Source organism: Solanum lycopersicum, chromosome 1, assembly GCF_036512215.1.
Source record: "Solanum lycopersicum chromosome 1, SLM_r2.1".
Classification (NCBI taxonomy): Eukaryota; Viridiplantae; Streptophyta; class Magnoliopsida; order Solanales; family Solanaceae; genus Solanum; species Solanum lycopersicum.
In genome coordinates, this window is record NC_090800.1 from 90608915 (window position 1) to 90627109 (window position 18195).

At 31.9% G+C, this 18195-nt stretch overlaps 3 protein-coding genes across 3 annotated transcripts; 1 reads left to right on the forward strand and 2 right to left on the reverse strand.

The window, feature by feature from the left end:
* Positions 1-445: 445 nt before the first annotated feature.
* AAP1 (amino acid transporter) lies at positions 446-4441 on the reverse strand. The gene is made up of 7 exons (NM_001247054.2): positions 4306-4441; positions 3595-3819; positions 2474-2567; positions 2179-2393; positions 1892-2037; positions 1572-1799; positions 446-1085 (listed from the first exon to the last, which is right to left on the reverse strand). Exons 1-7 carry the CDS (start codon positions 4391-4393, stop codon positions 660-662), a joined length of 1422 nt encoding a protein of 473 aa, NP_001233983.2. The 5' UTR covers positions 4394-4441; the 3' UTR covers positions 446-659.
* A 3350-nt stretch (positions 4442-7791) lies between these two features.
* On the reverse strand, positions 7792-11811 carry LOC101260181 (protein SHORT HYPOCOTYL IN WHITE LIGHT 1). The gene is made up of 5 exons (XM_010316868.4): positions 11578-11811; positions 11262-11489; positions 9566-9631; positions 8496-8689; positions 7792-8117 (listed from the first exon to the last, which is right to left on the reverse strand). Exons 1-4 carry the CDS (start codon positions 11734-11736, stop codon positions 8540-8542), a joined length of 603 nt encoding a protein of 200 aa, XP_010315170.1. The 5' UTR covers positions 11737-11811; the 3' UTR covers positions 7792-8117; positions 8496-8539.
* Positions 11812-12608: 797 nt separating this feature from the next.
* LOC101260481 (probable zinc metallopeptidase EGY3, chloroplastic) lies at positions 12609-16365 on the forward strand. Its single transcript, XM_004230631.5, has 6 exons — positions 12609-13535; positions 13997-14194; positions 14661-14885; positions 15330-15568; positions 15695-15849; positions 15948-16365. Exons 1-6 carry the CDS (start codon positions 12945-12947, stop codon positions 16301-16303), a joined length of 1764 nt encoding a protein of 587 aa, XP_004230679.1. The 5' UTR covers positions 12609-12944; the 3' UTR covers positions 16304-16365.
* Positions 16366-18195: the final 1830 nt, after the last annotated feature.

Below are 18195 nucleotides of genomic sequence, written 5' to 3' on the forward strand. Positions count from 1 at the left end.
AGCTGCTTATGTTGCCTTTTTCATCCAATATGCTTCAATGATGTTAGTGATTCTATGTACTAGATGGAACTTGAACTCGTAATGTCACAATTGTAGTATTAATGTCAACTTTACTGTTTAATAGATTTCAAATCCTTCTAGCAAATGATAGAGAAGTACTTCAAATGAGCATCCAAATGATATTTTAGTTTAGAAAATCTTAAGTCAACTCAAGGTGTTCATATGAATCCTTTAATGATACTTCTCTCAAATAGGACCAAGAGTAAAGTAGTTTAATATATCATTATCATACCTATACATACATAATTGTACCTGTGCAATAAAGCATGAACTTCATATCATTAGATTTAAGTGAAACCTATAGCAACTTTTTTTTGATAAGTAGTAATTGTATGAAAACCACAGAAATTCTGCAACACGAAATCTAGGAAATGAGTCTTAAAGATTGTAAAGGTTTATGCCTATAGCAATTTTGCAACACCAAATCTAGGAAATTAGTCTTACAATACATGATAATGAAATATGTATGCCTTAGGTTAGTGAAGGCAAACCATTCTGTATGTCATCACTAAAAGAAAAGGAAAGTTGGAGGGGGAAGGGGGCTTTAGGAGAGGTGCTTGTCTTCCTTTCTTATTCTCTACACATTAGCCACAGGAACCTCAAGACCGAGATTGGAAGGGCTCGAATTCCTGGAGAGATTTTATAAGGCCTCTAACAGATCCAGCAGCAGCAAGAAGTGAGATGATCAGGCACACAAAACTCAATATATTCAACCAAATCCAGGTAAATGAATATTTAGGTATCTTGGCTTGTGCTATGTACATCTGAATAGGGAAATAGACAGTGAGTGGCCAAAATGAGGCTGCTCCAATAAAACCGACGAAATCGTTGAAGAATGGGAATAACATGGCTAATATGGTTGTGAATACCACATATAAAGTTCTCCACACCAGCCTGTAAAAATTGAAATTGAACAACCCCAAGTGTGAAAGGTTAATCATGTATTCTTTTGTTATGAATTTACTTTCTGGCCATTTCTGTCTGCTCCAACCCTCTACAAATCCAAATATAGGTTGACAGAACACCTGCAAACATATTATCAAACTGAACTTTGCCATTGAGATTTATAAAATTGATCTGTTATGTGAAACACTAGATGTGTGCACCCAAGGTTATGACCTGGTAGCCAATGAAGTTGGATGAAGACTATGACAGAACATTAGCCTAAGCCATAGTAGATAGAATTACTTGGTGGTTGTACTTTGAGGTGAAAGGTGCCCGTGGAATAGTCGTTGTGTTGATAAGCTACTCCAGATACCCGCCATTATTGGACAAGAAACTACTATGAACAGGCATCCAAAGGAGTGTGGCCTAGTAGTCAGTTAACTGATTGAGAGCCATGAGGTCTCGGTTTAAATTCCAGTGGAGACAGAAACACTATGTGTGTTTCTAGTAGGAAGTGATAGGTATCACTGTGGAATTAGTCGAGGCCAGCAAAAGCTGGTCTGGACACTACGGTCTTCAAAAAATAAAAACCTACTAGGGAACGTGTTTGTGATGTTCGATGTTACCTGGTAAGCTCCAACGAGATGAATCACGATGCATACATTAGCGAAATCAATAAGCCAGAAAGGTTCATAGAATCCAAATCCTGTTAGAAAGTTTCCAGGCGCTTTGTTTCCAAATGCAGCATACCCTAGAAGTCCACAGAGTAAGTAAAATATTGTTGACACAGAGATACCAGTGAATGTAGCTTTCTTCATGGACTTATTTTCTGGTGGATGGGATTTCAAAGTGTCCTGTTGAAGTTGAGTTGCCAAAAACATGTTAAGATTTAAGTGTAGTTGAAAAGTTTAACAAACTGAAGTTAGTAAAAGAAAGGTTGTTTTGCCTGAATTTCAATAAGAACAATAGAGAAAGCATAGGCAAAGGCAATATCTCCAAGAGCAGAGAAGGTGTTCCACATCTTGTCTCTGCTTGATACATCTTTTCCAACTATTGTCCCTGTTAAGCTTGTATTTGCACTTACTCCATCCTCTTTAACACATCAAATTACAAAACCATTAGGTAAAGAAGAAAAAAAAAACATGTGTGTATGGTATAATCGAAAACATTTTCGATTTCATAACAAACACACTAAAAAGGTAAGTAAAAGGTATGTGGAAAAAGTAAACTAACTTGCAATCTTGGCAATGGATAGACCAAGTCCAATGAAAGAATAAGCAAAGGACATGGCAGCAGCAATGATGGAAAGGAATGAAAGCTTGTGAAAATTTGGGATTTGGGATAGAAGGATTTGCATAACCCCAAAGATAATTATGAAGGGATTGTTTGACTCATGACAACCAGCATCATGACCTTTCCTATGAAAGCAGTTAGATCTTTTAATTGCCCTGATAAATAAACATACAGAATTAATCATTAGGAATTAGGATTAAACAAAAAAATGTAATACACAAATCAAATATCTTACACCATGCTTATGGATGTGGTGATTGCATATCCAATGGTAACACCAAAAAGGTTACTATATTGAGCTAATCCACAAAGCTGGACTTTCCTTCCTCCTGCATTCATACAAAATATATTAAAATTTTACCGCGTAAATATTATGACACGTTTAAAAATATAAATTTCAAAAAATTTATTTCCCCATCCACGCTTATTTTTTCATGTTAATTCAAAATTTTATCACGTAAATTGAAACCGTCAAAACTCAAGAGAGTTGAGGTGGCAAAATAAAGAGGGAAAGATAATGAAAGAAGGTAAGTAAATCATTAATGAAATGTTCCAACAAAAACAAAAAAAAGGTTTGGCTTTTATATAAAGAATATTGAATAGTCATTAATGATTCACAACCAACAACCCCCTTCTCCTCCTGGGAAATTGACAATGGTACACAGCTATATGTTCCATTCTTAAATTACCCTCCAAGGTGTGAACTGAATTACATGTTTTCACACGAATCAGTTTAACCGCAACAATATATTCAGTGTGGTTCAACTAGTGGAATATAAAAAGAATAAAATACTTATATATTAATGTTATCTTAATTTTTATGTGATAAAAAACTATTTTTGATAAAACTACGATGCCTACTTTCACTCTAATGATGTGACTTTATAAATCCACTTCATCTAAAGAACACACCACTTATTTTATCATATCTTGCTTATGAAGTCTTTATAAATCCTCTTATTTATTTAACACTTCAAATTATTAGATTTTGTGCAAATATGACCACGTGACATTGTACCATTGACTACAATCAATTCAACTTGACCTACAAATATATTGTCAAACCGTTACAAATCTAACTTAAATAAGATCAAACCATTGATGTTTAAACTCAAACAAATAATAATCAATGAATATTTTACATGAATCACGAATAGTTCAACTCGAAAATGTATATCCACGTATGAATTAAAAACTTTTTACCTCGATAAATGTGCATCTCAAACTTAAATGTAACACATCAACACACAAAAATTAAATACGTTCAAACATAAGATTTATGATGTGTTGGAAATGAAAACAATACCAACCATCCTAATTAATTTATACTGTCAATATATATATATGTATGTGTACCTAGATGGGCTCGAACAGCATCCATATAGGTGTAGCTACGAGAGCCATCGGGGGCGCGATAGCAATCGGCAAGGAGGATAGAAGCAAACCATGTTATGGCTGAGAAAGCAATGAGTGCAACTGGTCCTGCTATCCATCCCAATTGGGCTGTAGCCCATGCCAAAGATAACACTCCTGAACCTATCACTGCTGTTATTATATGAGCACTTGTAGTCAACACCGTTCCTACAAATTTCAAAAATTAAAATCATAACAATAACGATGATGTCCAGATCAACTCCTATACATGCACTATAATCCACTATATGTTATAACCACTAACCATAAGTATCCAATAATTGTTGTATCAGATGAGAATTTAGAATTAACATAGTCAAATTCTTTTCTATTTTTAGAAAAACATAATCATGTGATAACTGAATCAACTTGTATATATGCAAATCGATTTAACGCTACTAATCAACAAGGTTTAGACAGATGAGAAAGAATTCAAACACCCTTTTAGTTACTTTTTTTTTCAAAAAAAAAAATTCCTAATCCTTTTTTCTTCTTTTATGTGATTGAAGATTCCCCTTATAAGGGAATTTTTCATGAATGCATGTACAAAAAAAAAAAACTGACTTTAGAAATTCCAAGAATAGAGATTAGTTATAAAAAAAAAAAAAATTTGTAAAAAAATAAAAATAAAATTGTGTATATATATATACAAACCAGTTCTTTTGGGTCTTCCATCATCATCAAACTTGGAAGAATCATCAATGGCTCCACTACCCATAGAGACATTAAAACTCCCCTCCATTTTCTACTCTCTTTTTTTCTTTTAACGCTAAGTAGTAGAAAATTTGATAAGTGGACAAAGACAATAGCTATATATTTATAGAGAGAGAGTATTGAACTGACAACTCATACACTAAAAAGATTCTATCCGGTTTGATCTGTCTTAATTTATGTGATATAAATTAAATTTTTTTAAAAGTCAAACATTTTATCTTTGATTGTTAATTTAGATATTAAATCTTCACAAACTCTGAAGTATTTTAAGTTATAGAATTAATAAATGAAAAGATATATATTAAAATTTATAGTCAAAGATAAACTTATTGAAATTTTAAGTTACCACCGATGAAGTAATAAATGATTATATTTTGTAGAGATGTAATAAATTGGAATTATGACGTGAGTATTATTTTTTTCCCTTCAAGCTTTCCTATAAAATTTTGAAGTATTTTAAGTCATAAAATTGATACTTCCTCCGTTCAGAATTATTTGTCATTTTGTGCTTATCGAAAGTTAATTTGATAAATTTTTAAAGGTAAATTGGATCATCTTAATTCGATATTTTAAACCAAAAAAATATATATTTTAAAATTATAAAAAAAATACTATAAATTATAATTTTTTGCATATTAATATGATGAAAAAATACATCTTAAAAAGCTAATAAAAGTTTTATGATTTAATGAGATAAAGATGAGGGCATAATAGAGTCAAAAGGTATATGTAAAGGTATTTTAGATTCCAAAAATAGAATAAAAATAATTTTATATCAATTCACATATTTATGAATATTTTAGGCCTTTTTCAAAAAAAAAAAAATTATTTGTGAAATAGTCTAAAGATAATTGAATAGGGGCTGATTAACGGTGACTGACGTGTATAATTAAATGAGGAGATATACTTTATTTGTTTTATCTACCTAATAAATGATTTTGAATACGTATAAGAAAATCATAAATTAGTTTGGAAATGTCTAGTAAACCATTTTATCATACGTTTGATTATCTAATTAAAAGAGTTCGAGTATCTAAAAAACTTTTTCGGAGACTAAAAGTTTTTATTTTTTTTCTACAAAAGGTTTATTTCAAAAAACTGAGGTGTTTGATCAGATTTTTGGTCTCCAAAAGTTTTTAAAAAAAATTTGGTTAGTCAAACAAATATATTTTTGAAAAATACTTTTCAAAATAAATTGATTTTACATATTTGATCAAATAAACTATAAATAAATTTTTAAGAAATCATTGACATATTCAGCTATTTTTAGAAGTAGTGTAAATATAGCCCTTAAGATATTACTCTTCAAAAATCAAAATAATATATAGTATTTATTTATATATTATTTGACTATTTATCCTGATATACAAGGACAACGGTCAAAATTTAAAGATTATTAAGAACCATCCAAAATGCGGATTAAGCACTAACCAAAGTTCTTGTTCTTAATTAAGATGCTTTGCCACTGTTTTAATTAACAAATTCAAGAATATATTATTCATGGATGCTACTCTATAATTTATTGTTATAAAACTTATTGATAATTAGAATCTATAATTACTTTTATAACTAGATTGTGTTAATTTATTTAAAGTAACTGTACTACATGCGCAAAGGCAAAAATGAAGCAATCTTTCTGTTCACTTTTGCTTAGTTCAATTTTTTTTAAAAAAAGATAATTATCTTTTTTATATTTTATTTGTATCATCAAAAACTTATTCTCAAATCATAGTTCAAAGACCTAATAGTCCCTCCGTTCACTTTTTACTTATATACTATTTCAAAAAATAGATTTTTACTTTAATTGTCATTTTTAACATATCAACAAAAATAATTACTATTCTTTCGTGTTTTAGTCTTACCATTAATTTCTTATTTCCCAAATCATTTTTCAGTAAAACTAAACACCAATTGATATAAGTATTATAATAAAATACTCATATCAATTATTACTTTTTAATGAACATATAAAATTCAATATATACAAGCCAAAATAAACGGAGAAAATGACAAATATTAATTTATTATGATTATAATAGTATGAAACAATCAATATCTATCGAATTTTTCTTTTTTATCCAATATTTCCTTCATGTTAGGGATGTCTCCTTAAATGGTGCAAATAAGAGAAATTAAGTCTAAAGCATACATACCTTAAAACACAAGCAATGTGTCTTAATTAGAATCATATCCACCGACAAATGTGCATCTCTAAATTTAAACTTTATTTTAAATTACAGCACAAGTGAAGGAGAAACAACAAAGAAGCTCAGTTTAATTTATTTTTTGTAATTATCTTTTCTTATACATGTTCTTTATTTTTTTAAAATATAAAAGTGACTTGCGCATGTAGTTTTAATTTAGAATATTTCCAATTAGAAAAGATATTCTTATGTAGTTATAACTTATAAATTCATTTAAAAAGGTAATAATATGACCTGAAAGAAAAATTAAAGGATAAGAAACAGCATAAAATCCTGCCATGCACTTTAAAGATCGTGTATTCCACCCTCCCTCTTTTTTTTCGCTGTCAAATCTCTTTATAACAGTATTATTTATTTAGAGTTGATCAAGGACATGTCCCTTAGATAGCGCTGTGTATTTGTTATTAACTGCTTTCGGCATAAACAGTTACTTATTTTAATTGTAATGTTGAAAAGTGCTTTTAACTTAACTTGTACAACACTCTCTCAAATGAAGCTTAAATTTAGGGTAATATTGGAAATTGCTTTTGGTTTTAAAACTTAAATCTCATTTCGGAAGGCAAGTTTCCTATAATCAAATTAATATAATGTTTTATCTTATGTTAATTGCATTAAACGAGTTCCCCTAAATATCATGAGAAATATTTATACATAATTTCCATTAAAGAATATTATACATATTCTCATCGTCTATCGCACATCCAAACGAACCCTTAATTAAAATCTTATTATTATATTAATTAGTGTTGTTGTAAGTTATATTAGTAATTGTATAGTTTTGTCTTTATTTTACAAAAAAAAAAATCCTCTCTTTTTTCTGATTTAACAACCTCCATTATCTTTTGGTCCTAATAACTTTCTATTTAAGCCCATCAAAAAAGGATGAAACCTTCGGCCTTATAGCTCGAGTTAGGGCAGATCAAATGGGCTATGGGCCTTGGACCAATATTGATCCAATTCTTACAACTTACAAATTGGGAAAATTCTTTCTTTTTTGGGAAACTTACATGTATATATATACTACAAATAAAAAATATTTACCATTATAACAATAACATTTTTTTTTCACTTTTAATACATTTATAATATAATTTTATTTCATATTTCAAAAAATAATTTATTATTCACATATAATATAATACAAGTTATATTAATACATTTATCACACATTTTAATACACTTATAATACAATGTGTCAATTTCTTACCAAACAAGCGTAATATATTTTTAAAAACAGTTGTAATACATATATATTGCATACATAATTCAGTTTTAATACATATTGCAGATTTAACATAGTAATTGCTATAAATGGTACTAAATAAAAAGTATCGCTAAAATCATTAATTATTTAAGAGTAAAAGACATTTTTCCTTTTTTTTTTTTTTTACATATTGCAGATTTACATAGTAATTGCTATAAATGGTACTCCATCAGTGTCGATTGATGTCAAATGTTTTCTGTAGAATCAATCACACTGATGGAGTCGGAACCAGCAAGGCCATCTCATTGTCAATTGTGATTACAGCCTCGATGTTCCTCTGCTTTCTGCAAGTTGACCAAAAATATATCTAAAACATAACATGGCAAGCAGTGCTAGTGTTTACTGGACGTGATCAAAGTCCTTATGGGCACATCATAAGCAAAATAAATATGTATGGTGACCAAGTAAACAAGTATGCTACATTTCTCTGGTTTGGTGCTCCATGTTTAAATTTTGTCAAGTGAAGTTGACGTCCTAGTTACAAACACAGTCCGTATAGACCTAAAACAGGACAAATTATCCAGCTTTGACCTTGTGGGATTTCATTCAAATGGCCTTAACCCAATTATTGTATTAGGAAATTTCTTTTCGAATAAAATCAGAGTAGCCATTATTGGACATTGTAGTTCCTCAACTTCTTGTTATCTCCATGAGCTACTTACCAGTTATGCAGGAATAATACTATGGGATCTCATTGTCCAGCCAGTTAACTTGTAGGTTGCATTCCACTCCATGCACGACCATCATCATCATCTGTTCTAAGGTTGCCATTATTTTGTAAGTATGATATGCCTGTCCATACTCCTCGAATAAGTAAGATACTAGCAAAAAGTACACTCCCAAGGGTGCAAAATACCTGGAAACGATAAAGACCATAGTAAGGGATTGTTAACTGCTAAGAGGAGTAATCCAGGATGAGATGGGGCACACTCATTTCATACTAATTGCTAAACAGAATCAACTAACAGAGAGAACTGTATAATTGATCAATCAACAAAGACAGGGATCTACACTGCAGAAAATGTTGAAGTGAAAACTGAGTAGTAACGATAAATAGGTCTAACAATTAAAAATTTTCTCATGCTGCCGAGGATAAGATGAAGTAACACAAATTTTGGGTTTAAAGCATTCCTCGGACGATAGACACAATAATGAGCCCAAGATTTTATGTTATAATAAGCAATACAACTTGAGTCTTCTAAACCGTATTATGATGCTATTGGCAGTACATATAAGTTAAATCTTTTCTCATAATCTGTCTGCTTCTGGTACAAAACCATATACTCCCTCCATCCCAATTTATGCAAAACATGCTTGACTGGGCATGGGCATGAAGTTTAAGGAAAAATGACTTTTGAAATTTGTGGTTTAAAACAATTTTTGAGAACTTTCTTTGGCCGTAAATTATTTCATTAAGGATAAAAGGTGAAGTTTAAAATCAAATTGTTACTAAAAATAGAAAGATGTCATTCTTTTTGGGACTTAAGAAAAGGAAAGAGTATCACATAAATTGGGACGGAGGAAGTATGTATAATGCAGCGAGCACAAGATTCATTCAACTTGAAAGAGTAAAAAAGCTGAATCATTCAAAATTTAGAAGAGCTCAATGCATTAATTGAGCCTGACATGTCCCCTAAACGTGTTTCGTAAACGGACAGATTAGAATAGTAAGTACGTTAAGTAGTAAAGTACCACATATCACCTTATCACAGAAAATAAGTGAAAGACTTACCTCAAGAACTGCCTTTGATAGCCACAAAAATGTCAAAATTATAACTCCGTTTACAGAAAATGACACCTACATCCAGTAAAACTCATGTTACTAACTTAAAAACCAGCCAATGTGGGAACCACATGTGCAACTCTAGATAGTCATACAAAGGTCGAAATACTCATCGGGAAATCAGAATAGAGAATGAAGCTTGGGGTTAACTCTCTCAAACATTGCAAAATGGGAATATAAAAACAAAAATCCATGAATAAGAAGCTAATAAATTCTTCAGTTCAAATTGAGAGACTAATAAACCCTTGAGCTGAGAATGAAAATTTAAAATGAAAAAATTGCATTGTGAGCTTGCATAACGAATTATTAAATAAGGAATATAAAACTCCTCGCATAGAGACTGTCTGACTGGGGGAGTCAGTGTTGCAGGATATGTTAGCTAAACATGCAGGGGTGCTCATTCCACTTCATCCATTTTCATCAAGAGAAGTTTAAAGTTCTCTATTATAGTCTTTTTTTTTAATTCTGAAGCAATGTTCCCTCATTTTCTTGCTCGTCAATTCTAATCTACTGAGAGCTAATCATCTTGTCTTCAATGGAGAGGGATATGGCTGATACACGGTACAAAAACAGGTGGTCTACTTCGTATTGAGTTATACTTATATAACATATAGAAACTGGGATCCAAATAAACGAGAACCAAAAGTACAACAGAGAGATGTTTAAAAAAACAAAAGAATAATGGTACCGGTCTCCAAGAATAATCAAGACAACTTCCTTATATTATCAAAACTACAATTATATTATCTGAATTTCCTAAAAAGAGCAAGCATTCACACTTTGAGCATTGATCAGGCTAAAAAGAAGAGTTAACATTGTAATTCTGACGTAGTAAAAGGAGGCCTTTTCATGTTAGTTACAGTTGGTCATACGAATCTTGGGTTTTATTCCAAATGGATTCATAACGGCACTCTATGTGATGTAAATTCCAAGCAGAATCCCTGAGATCTTACATCTTTTGAGTCATTGAGATCCATAGAACATGTAGTACCCTTTTGCTGCCATTTTTAATGATATGCCTTTAAAGATGCATCGGTCTTCACAGGCTAAACTTCCTTGGGTATAGGTTGTTTTATCCTTGATGTTATCAAGATTTATAATGAAAGGAAAAGAAGTCCTATCCATAGTGGAGAATGGAAATCATTACATCCAAGAAAGCAAATAATAGAAAACCTATAATTTCAGTGTAGGTGGACTAAAAAGAAAGTAACTTTGATTACAAGTTACCGAATCAAATCATCCTTCACCGGGGGGAAAGAAAGGCTCACAGATACTTTAAACACCATACATGATTAGTGAAGTAGGTAATCATCTTGCTGCTATGTCTTTGTTTTCCTTCATTATTTCCCCCTCCCAACGTCACAGGTCCAAGCAAGCACATGTAATCCATTAGTTTTCCTTCTTTGCAACAAAACAAGGTTCATTCCGTTTGGATATGCTAAAAGAAATATGATATATCTCAACAATACGAACTTAAATGTCTATAGTCGACCATGAATAATTTTAAGCCAGAAACATAGTTGGTTGATTTATATATATGAGTGAGGTCAATTTCAATATCAGAGTTATCATTCTATTAATAAAAAAAAACACTTGATTTTGTTAAACTAAACCGTTATATAATGAGATTTAAACAGAAGAATACCAATTGACTAGAAATTGAATCAGGCAACACGGAGCGAACAGCTTTTCTAGCTTTTCGAGAGAGCTTCTTGAAAACGTTCTGTATAAATTTAACGAGTAGATCCAAACTTCGATCTTCCTCTTCTTCGTCTTCATCGTCTTCATCTTCATCAGGATCTCCGGTTACTATGTTGCCTGAGCCTCGATGACGGCTCCAATTTCGAGAATCGCCGATCAAATCATCACCATCCTAAGAAAATCAAATCCAAGTCCGAAATAAGCACTAATAACATCAATTTAAATTTTAAAAACTTATAGCAAGGAAGGAATATTTTTACCTGAGAAAAATTGGAAATGCGTCTCGAAGCTTGAAGGCGAAAAGTGGAAATGGGAGGGAATTTGAAATGAAGATGGTTGAATTGGGGAAGAGGGCTTGTGGAGTTGGAGTGGTAAAATTTGTATAGGGAAAAGTGAAGAGATTTAGTGGTGGACTCCATCAAAATGCGTAGCAGCTCAATGCTTGAGCATCTAAAAAAACACAAGATCACTCTGCTGCCACCCTTTTTTTTAAAAAAATAAAATCTATTTTCATTTTTAATGGTCGCATTACCAGATACAGTAAAAGATGGTATTATTTGTCATATTTTCTATTTATAGAAGTAATTTTGAAATATATTTTTTCATCATATTAATATATATTATATTTGTTATTTATAGTAATTTTTATATAGTTTTTGAATGTTTAAATTTTTTGCGTAAAATATCAAATCAATATAATCTAATTTAACTTTGAAAATTAGTCAAATTGACTTTTCAAAACCTCAACATGACAAATAAAAGTGGACAGAGGAGTATACACTTACAAAAAGGAATATGTGTTTACAATGTACAGGGGTGCAATTGGGGTTGGGTCAAATATGCACGGATTAAAATGGATCGAGATAATAAATGAATCAAAACCAAATTCAATCTAAATTTGTTTGTGCTAAAATGGCCGGATCATAATGGGTTAGAAACAAGTCATAAATTCAAATCCAACCGATCTAATTTTTACTAAGTTTTAATAGTTCTATATTTGTTATTTTATAAATTTTTAATACCTAATAGAACTATTTATTTTTTTTATTATAACTATATATAATATATAAAATAATAAAAAAATATTGTAATAATATTTTAATAAAAATTTTCAAAAATCAATGTGAATTAAACATTAACTAGATTAATAAATTAAAACAAAATTGAGCTAATAAAAAATCGAGTCAATAACTAACCTAAACCTGAATAAGCTGAACCAAGTCATCCATAAGACGTTACAAAAGAAGATATGCAAACCTTATTATATGTTTTGGGAAAAAGTAGAAAAGTTATTTTCGATTTGTAAAACACTTGTCCTCTTATCCGAATGTTGATGTGACTGAGCTCAAATTTGTTTGGACTTATATTATATCAAGAACAATATGTAATCCAATCTCACTACACCACAAATTTTCTGATTATCCAAAAATATAACTGTGGGGTTTCAATATTTCAATTTCATTGTCACTTTCTGTAGAACACAGTGCACCTGTACTTGTTCTCCAACTTTCTAGACGTCTCTCTTTCACATTCCACTCGAAATCTTCTCTTCCTTAAATGGATTCCATAATGTTTTTCAATTTCCAAGAAACCAATTTCAGTTTAGAGTATTTTTCATCGCATCCACATGGCAACTCTTTCTGCTACTTCATCTTCATCTTCTTCTTCTTGGTCCCTCAAAAACAGGAGGCCCCATTACTTACCTCCTATTTCTTCAATTTCCAAGAACCCAATTTGCCGAAATACCCTCTTCCCGTTTTCCTCGTACAACCCAAAAAGATTGAATCTTTATGTTCCTTACAAAAAAAGATTGAATTTTTATGTTAAAGCTGCCGAAGAAGATGAACCCTCATCTTCTTCTTCTGTGGCTGTAGCTTCAGAAGAAAATGATTCTCCAAAGAATGATGCCCATATTCAAGAGAGTGAGAGTGGTCCTCAGCATGAGACTGAGTCTGAGAGGATAGAGAGGGAGAAACAACAAGAAATGGATTGGAAGACAGATGAGGAATTCAAGAAGTTTATGGGGAATCCCTCAATTGAGGCTGCTATTAAACTTGAGAAAAAGAGAGCTGATAGAAAGCTGAAAGAGCTTGATAGTGAAACCACTAGCAACCCACTTGTGGGCTTCTTTAAAAATTTGGTTCGTGTCAGTTTGTCCAAAGAGAAAGAGAGGTTGGAAAAAGCAGAGGAAGCTTTTGTAGCTCTTGATCTTAATAAGGTAATTTTCTGTTTAAATGGTGTAGTCTATTCTTTTCTTCGGACCTTATACTAGAGGCAAATCCAAATTTTAAAGTCAGTTATTTCAGAGTTGGTGCGGCGCCTAATTTTTGAAACACTTTTTGCATATGTATTCATGTTAAGCAGTTGTATAGAATCAGTATAATAACTATAACAACATACTCTGTAATCCCATAAGTCATAAGTGAGGTCCCAAGTGAGGCTTGGGTGGGGTATGATGTTGGCAAACCTTACCCTTGAGATAGAAAAGTTGTTTTCGATAGCCTCGGTTCCAATATAATTCAATGAACTTAAGAGCTGCTTATTCAGTGAGAACTAATTGTGCTTGTATACATGGTTAGTCTACTCTGCCGTAATGTTTGTACTTGTCAATAGCTACATGATTGTCTTGGAGATTTATTCTATGTGTATCTTCATGTTTGTATAAATCTTCTTTGGCAGCTAAGGAATTGCTTTGGCTTTGATACATTCTTCGCGACTGATGTGAGGAGATTTGGAGACGGGGGAATTTTTATAGGGAACTTGAGGAGGCCTATTGATGAAGTAATACCCAAATTGGAGAAGAAGTTATCAGAGGCTGCTGGACGGGAGGTGGTCTTGTGGTTTATGGAGGAAAAGACAAATGATATTGTAAAGCAGGTATGCTTTAGATGTTTAAAAAGATAATTATGACTGTTTCATCATGCACTATTAGCTTAAGTCTTCTGTGAATGGACTACATTATGGTTAGTTGAGGATGTTTGTTACTTGGTTTAAGGAAGCTGTGAATCTATCAGCCGGAATTTGCAACTATTTTAGTATATGTAACTCTAAAATTCACTTTAGCAGGAAGTACAGTGATCTAGAAAAGAACTCAACCTAATGGAGTCCAGAAAAATGAAAAAGAAAAGGTGTAGTTGATGTGTAAGAAGAATAAGCCTTTGTAATGAATCTCCTAATTAATTCCATTTATTCACAGTATATGATCTTTGATAGCCACATGAGATTCATTTATTTGTGTGGGGCAAAAGACTAACTTGTGTCACTTCAGATGTTTTTAGTAAATATTCCATTTGATTACTGTGTAAATGACAAATATCGTTGATGTGCTTTTCTTCGTCTTCAGGCTTGTGTGGTACAACCCAAGTCAGAGATGGATCTTGAATTTGAATCAACCAAATTAAGTACTCCGTGGGGCTACATCAGTGCTATATCTTTGGCCGTAACAACTTTTGGCACTATAGCTTTGACCAGTGGTTTCTTCCTTAAGCCTGATGCTACGATTGATGATTACTTGGCTAACGTTGTACCTCTTTTTGGAGGCTTCTTGACCATTTTGGGAGTTTCAGAGGTATGCATTGTATTTCTCCATTAAATTGTGTGAGTTGATTGCTAAATCTCATGAAAACTTTAGATCAAATCTCAAGTTTGCTTTTTTGTTTATGTCAGAGGTTTGTAATATTTGGTTTCTTAGAAACTCTTTTTGCCATGTAAATGATTTTTTCTACTGAAGTCCCATTTCAGCTATTGGTACAACTAAGGATCAACATACTTTTGACCTTTAGATAACACTCAAGCATAAAGTGTAAGTTATGTGCTGTGTTTCGTACTATTGGATAGCCATGATGTGTTGCGAGTAAGTTCAGAATTTTGATATTATAGAGATTTATGTGCTGAATATGAAAAACTGGTTTATTACAAAAATGGCTAATTACACAGATCTGAAATCGATGCAACTTACCACTTGATGTCTGTGTCTTGCTTAATTATTGCTATGTTTCTTGATGCATGGCAGGTAACCACAAGAGTAACTGCTGCACGCTATGGTGTTAAACTTAGTCCATCTTTTCTTGTTCCGTCCAATTGGACTGGGTGCCTGGGTGTTATGAATAACTATGAGTCCTTGCTGCCAAATAAAAAGGCTCTATTCGATATTCCGGTTGCTCGTACAGCAAGTGCATACTTGACATCACTAATACTTGCAGTTGCTGCTTTCGTGGCTGATGGAAGCTTTAATGGAGGCGACAACGCAATGTAAGTCATTAATATGAGAAATTTTCAAGATATCGATACTTGTCTCTTTTATTAATTTGATTGTCCTGTTTCTTCTGCAGTCTTTTCTATGATACTTCTGCTTATTGTCCTCTCTTCTTTTTTCAGGTACATAAGACCTCAGTTCTTTTATAACAATCCGTTGTTCTCCTTCATCCAATACGTTGTTGGACCATATACTGATGATCTTGGGAATGTGCTGCCTTATGCTGTTGAAGGTGTGGGAGTTCCTGTTGATCCCCTTGCTTTTGCTGGACTTTTAGGTGAGTTTCTCTTTCAGTAATTTATTGTTTGAGCTCAAAAGCATGAATGTTGAGAATGAATTGGCACCATAACATTTTGGTCATCGCTTCTTTTGCAGGTATGGTTGTTACATCTTTAAACCTGTTACCATGTGGAAGACTAGAAGGTGGGCGCATTGCACAAGCTATGTTTGGCAGAAGCACAGCTACATTATTATCTTTCGCGACTTCCCTGTTGCTTGGTATAGGTGGGTTAAGTGGAAGCGTGCTATGTCTGGCCTGGGGACTGTTTGCAACCTTCTTCCGCGGGGGAGAGGAAGTACCAGCACAAGACGAGATCACCCCACTTGGAAATCAGAGGTTTGCTTGGGGTTGTGTACTCTTCTTGATGTGTTTCCTAACACTTTTCCCTAACCTTGGTGGTACATTCTCCACTTCATTTTTTGGTGATCCATACTTCCGCGGTACTCTGTAATTTATGAATTACTGTTTACTTATACCAAATGTATGATAAAGTCCTGTTTTTTTGTTTGTTAAGATCAGGTGTTTTCTCTTTACTATATATTGAATGTATAGCTGCATTTTTTCTTCTTTTTTTTTCTTAATATAAACCATAATAAAAGTCATGTAGAAAAAAAAAGCAATGAAGATGGTTGATTGATGGATCATTATGAATTATGATGATTATGGTGAATGCTAATCCAGCTAGCATACATGTAGAATGATTGGGACAACGTTCTTAGCATTAATGCTATAACATACATGATATATTGGCATATTAACGGCATCTAATAAATGCCAAAGCTAAAAATTATCCTATTAACCTAGGCAATGATAATTAATAAAAAAACAAAATAATTTGTTTTTACTATTTTCCTGTTTTGTTGTTTGTTTTTGTTCTTACTTTTCTGTTTTAAAGTTTAAATCCAAACATGAAAAAGAAATACAAAAAGATGCTTCATTGATGTAATGTTGAAAAAGGATGTAACCTACTGGCCTGCTTATAATGATGCTGTAGAGAAAACTAAAAGGCTCAACATATCAGTGGCATCCTAAAATTAACATTATATTTTTACTTAAATATTATAACTAAGTTTTGTTTATTTTAGACGCTTAATGTTATACTGCATTGTGTCATTTTAATATACAAGGTGTATGTCAAATCAAATAATATTAGACACCAACGTTTTCTACACCTTTGCCCATCCTACCCCAACCCCCTCCCAACCCACATCGTCGTCTCCACCCCTCTCCATCCATCGTCTTTTTCAAGTTTTTTCACTGTCCTTCTTTCTTTGCAACAACACGAATCGTGACTTTGCAACCCCCTTCTTTCACGACGCGCTGATATTGAGCGCATTACACTCACTAATTTGGTCCACATATAATTATGCAATTTCATCATTTTGTACTAAACCTTTGTCAAGTGTCCTATATATGTTGGTTGAGGGGAAAAATTATTAATGCTTTATATAGTTTTAACTAACTGATATTGAACAAATACGTGAAGTTAGCTTTTATGGTTAAGCTAGTTTAATATTCATTTTCTTAACAAAGATTTCACATGCCTAACAAATTGTTATTTTAGATGAATCAATTCAAGAAAGAGCGCAGCAGCTCCTAATGTCATATTAGTAATAAGTGTTAAAATCATATAACAAGACATGACATGAAATATTTAAAATAAATAAAATTTAGTTAAGATATTACAATAAAAATTAATGTCAATTTAGGAAGTCACCGATGGAGATAAGGCCAAACTAAAATGAACGGTACCATTTTCTTGGTGCAACACGGAAAAATAAATAAATAAATAAATATATATATATATATATATATATATATATATAGTTTTAGTTTTAATTGTAGTAGATATTTTTTTTTTATGTACGTAAGCTACGTCCTGTGGTCCTTGGTCAACTGGTAGAATTAATCGTAAGTGATGATATAATTATGTGTGCATTGTGGAGCGTGCCTAAATTTTAAACTTTAATTATTACTACTCATGCAGTCCTGCCATATATAGTCCATCAAAAATAAATTATTTTATTTTATTTTTAATTTTTAATATTTATATTGAAATTTAATTATTTTAGAATTATCTCATATAATTCGTTAAGAATTTTTATATAAAAATATGTTTAAGCATGATAAATCACTTTGTGCGCTGATCTGTTTTAATTTAAAAATTTTGATTAAGAGAAAAAAAATTCTATCCACGACATAACATCTAAAATTTATATGTATACTTTCCTTTTCACCACCCATATTGATTATTATCTTTTTTTCTCCATCACTCTCTCTTCAATTCACCATTTCCTATCTACTCGCCTTTCCCTATACGTTGTGATGACATATACTATTGTT

What these genes read in the sequence shown, in the direction of transcription:
- LOC101260181 (XM_010316868.4), bottom strand. Translation starts at nt 11,736, where the DNA reads ATGGAGTCCACCACTAAATCTCTTCACTTTTCCCTATACAAATTTTAC. An exon ending in GCATTTCCAATTTTTCTCAG is followed by an intron (nt 11,490 to 11,577) that starts GTAAAAATATTC and finishes TGATTTTCTTAG; the next exon opens with GATGGTGATGATTTGATCGG. An exon ending in ATTCAATTTCTAGTCAATTG is followed by an intron (nt 9,632 to 11,261) that starts GTATTCTTCTGT and finishes TACTGGATGTAG; the next exon opens with GTGTCATTTTCTGTAAACGG.
- AAP1 (NM_001247054.2), bottom strand. Translation starts at nt 4,393, where the DNA reads ATGGAGGGGAGTTTTAATGTCTCTATGGGTAGTGGAGCCATTGATGAT. An exon ending in TGCTGTTCGAGCCCATCTAG is followed by an intron (nt 2,568 to 3,594) that starts GTACACATACAT and finishes GTATGAATGCAG; the next exon opens with GAGGAAGGAAAGTCCAGCTT. An exon ending in ATCCATTGCCAAGATTGCAA is followed by an intron (nt 2,038 to 2,178) that starts GTTAGTTTACTT and finishes GATGTGTTAAAG; the next exon opens with AGGATGGAGTAAGTGCAAAT.
- LOC101260481 (XM_004230631.5), top strand. Translation starts at nt 12,945, where the DNA reads ATGGCAACTCTTTCTGCTACTTCATCTTCATCTTCTTCTTCTTGGTCC. An exon ending in AATGGAGGCGACAACGCAAT is followed by an intron (nt 15,569 to 15,694) that starts GTAAGTCATTAA and finishes TTCTTTTTTCAG; the next exon opens with GTACATAAGACCTCAGTTCT. An exon ending in TGCTTTTGCTGGACTTTTAG is followed by an intron (nt 15,850 to 15,947) that starts GTGAGTTTCTCT and finishes CTTCTTTTGCAG; the next exon opens with GTATGGTTGTTACATCTTTA.